Raw genomic sequence first — 3,085 nt, forward strand, 5'->3', positions numbered from 1 at the left:
TACAGATCCACGAAAACGCAATACATTGAAGAAAAAACCTCACTAACATGCATGGGTACGCATTACAAAATCAAACGCACACACACAAATACTTTAAGTAAAACAACCCCCATCGGCTTTCGACTGCGTTTTATCCATATTCATTGGCATGTGGATAGACATCGATAATCTATTCGTGATGGCATACTTCTGAAAGGAGGCTGCTAGAGAAAGAATTGTGCGTATGCCTCACCACTTACTGCAAAATGTCCCACGTATGACCACCTAATCAGCATATCTTCTTCATCAAGCTCGCACTACGCATGTGCGTTTTGAAATCTTTTTTCCCCGGTGTCAGTTTCCATTCAACGCAAAACTTCAGAAATCATTTTGAGAGATAATCCGCTGCGTGTGTTTTCACGGATTCCGACAATGAGTCCCCTTTTTATGTTCGTGCTGAATATAGAGTGCTGCGAGAGGTCAGTTCGAACTGGCTGGGGCATCACAGTCAGTGATTTTATTAGTACAAAACTCTAGTAAACCTCACACTCATTTCTGACCGTGAGCTCCGGCGTTGCAGAAACAAGACGTGAGCCTCATTATGAAGGCTTTGTCATTTTCCGGTGTGGCTGCATGTGCATTGACGACTGCTAGCACACTGAATCTAAATTTACTTTGAGAAATGAGCTATGCAAATGCCATTCATCATTACATCATAAATATTATTACTATTTTCACGATCACTACTATCATCATCACATCATTGTCATTGTTTCAATAATTACTATGATAAAAAAACATAATAATCATAATAATATTATTACTGCTAGTAGTAGTAGTACACAAAAAGCTAGACAGAAGACAAAGGATACGATAAACGTTGTCGAGTCCCTGTCGCTTGGCCACTTTGTTCAAGAGACGTTGGGTGGTTAGAGGATGCTTCACTCCCCCCTTCCTCCTCCTGCCCTCTTCCTCCTCTTCCTCTTCCTCCTTGACGTCGGTCTGGGGGCCGTTCAGAGGTATGTCCACCACTCCTGGAACACACAGAGAGAGAGAGAGAGAGAGAGAGAGAGAAAACTACTTCATCACAATATCACTGTTGCTTTCAAAATACTTATATTCATGTGCATAATCAAGCACTTTTCACATCCACACACACACATCCTGTGACAAGCTCGATTTTAAGTGATATGCGCGCGCACGCGCGCGCGCGACACACACACACACACACACACACACACACACACAGAGGGAGAGAGAGGCGAGCGCTTACATTCCGGTTTTTGTTTCTTTGTATCTTCAGACAGCGTAGCCTCGTTCTTAAAACGAAAATGGTCGCCCTGTACATCAACTCTGGGAGGGGTGACATGCTTGGGAGAATGAAGTATTTCTGCTGAATTCGCTTTTATACCGATCTGACCTAAACACTGTCCCATCCTTAGGCGTACACACACACGAATTCATACTATTACAGACAAATGCCCATTCACACACACACACACACACACACACACACACACACTACCTCTGTACTGCGGCACAAAGGGCCTGAGCACGTCCGGCAGGGTCTGGTACACCCTCAGCTCTCTCTCGATCAGAGACTTGCAGATAGTGTCCGCGTCATAGCGAAACACCAGCGACTGGCCCGCCACCTGGTGGGGAAACGGCTCCAGCACGTGCGTCGACATCTCTTCCCTCTGCCGTCTGCGTTGTCTGTCTCTCCTTCTCTCCCCTGATCCTATTATTTTAACACATTGCAAGGCAAACTGATCACAGATGCGTCGACATCACAGGAATATTATTATGACGGGATGCGTTGACACCAGAGAAATGCGTGGTTGTGATGGAATGACATAACTAAAATCACAGGACTATGGAGATATAAAGAATAAAATAGAATATTTCAGAAAAGAAGGCTGACGCCTGCGTTAATTCGTGATGTCAGAACTGGATTCACCGCACAAAAGGCTGCAGTTAATTAAGCGTCACTAAGCTGATTACCATAGCAGTCACTGGGTTCCTTAATATAACACATTTGGTGCCAGGCTCTATGGCGGTCCATTAACTGACTTCAGATGTGTGTTGTTGTTTTTTATATACGTACCGGTCCTGTTTTTGACTTCACTCCAGGTTCTATATACCGGTCCTTTTTTTTTGCTGACTTCACTTCGGGTTCCAAATACAGGCCCTTTTACTGACAACTCCAAGTTCTATATGCTGGTCCTTTTACTGACGTAACCTCGGGTTCTATATATCGATCCCTTTACTGACTTCACACCAGTTTCTATATACCGGTATTTGTCGTGGTCCCTTTGCCGACAGCACTCTTGGTTCTCAGCACCGGTACTTTTACTGACTTCACTCAAGGTTCTATATGCTGGTCCCTTTACTGACTTCACTCAAGGTTCTATATGCTGGTCCCTTTACTGACTTCACTCAAGGTTCTATATGCTGGTCCCTTTACTGACTTCACTCAAGGTTCTATATGCTGGTCCCCTTTACTGACTTCACTCAAGGTTCTATATGTTGGTCCCCTTTACTGACTTCACTCAAGGTTCTATATGCTGGTCCCTTTACTGACTTCACTCAAGGTTCTATATGTTGGTCCCTTTACTGACTTCACTCAAGGTTCTATATGCTGGTCCCTTTCCTGACTTCACTCAAGGTTCTATATGCTGGTCCCTTTACTGACTTCACTCAAGGTTCTATATGCTGGTCCCTTTACTGACTTCACTCAAGGTTCTATATGCTGGTCCCTTTACTGACTTCACTCAAGGTTCTATATGTTGGTCCCTTTACTGACTTCACTCAAGGTTCTATATGCTGGTCCCTTTACTGACTTCACTCAAGGTCTATATGCTGGTCCCTTTACTGACTTCACTCAAGGTTCTATATGTTGGTCCCTTTACTGACTTCACTCAAGGTTCTATATGTTGGTCCCTTTACTGACTTCACTCAAGGTTCTATATGTTGGTCCCTTTACTGACTTCACTCAAGGTTTCTATATGCTGGTCCCTTTACTGACTTCACTCAAGGTTCTATATGCCGGTCCCTTTACTGACTTCACTCAAGGTTCTATATGCCGGTCCCTTTACTGACTTCACTC

At 44.1% G+C, this 3,085-nt stretch overlaps 1 protein-coding gene across 1 annotated transcript; it reads right to left on the reverse strand.

Annotated features, from left to right (window-relative positions):
* Positions 1–851: 851 nt before the first annotated feature.
* LOC143278501 (inositol hexakisphosphate kinase 1-like) lies at positions 852–1,691 on the reverse strand (the record flags this gene model as incomplete). The annotated part of the gene is made up of 2 exons (XM_076583281.1): positions 1,505–1,691; positions 852–1,013 (listed from the first exon to the last, which is right to left on the reverse strand). Coding segments are annotated over exons 1-2 (325 nt in total), but the record flags the coding sequence as incomplete, so codon positions are not given.
* Positions 1,692–3,085: the final 1,394 nt, after the last annotated feature.

Source organism: Babylonia areolata, unplaced genomic scaffold (genome assembly GCF_041734735.1).
Source record: "Babylonia areolata isolate BAREFJ2019XMU unplaced genomic scaffold, ASM4173473v1 tig00007997_3, whole genome shotgun sequence".
NCBI classification, from domain to species: Eukaryota; Metazoa; Mollusca; class Gastropoda; order Neogastropoda; family Buccinidae; genus Babylonia; species Babylonia areolata.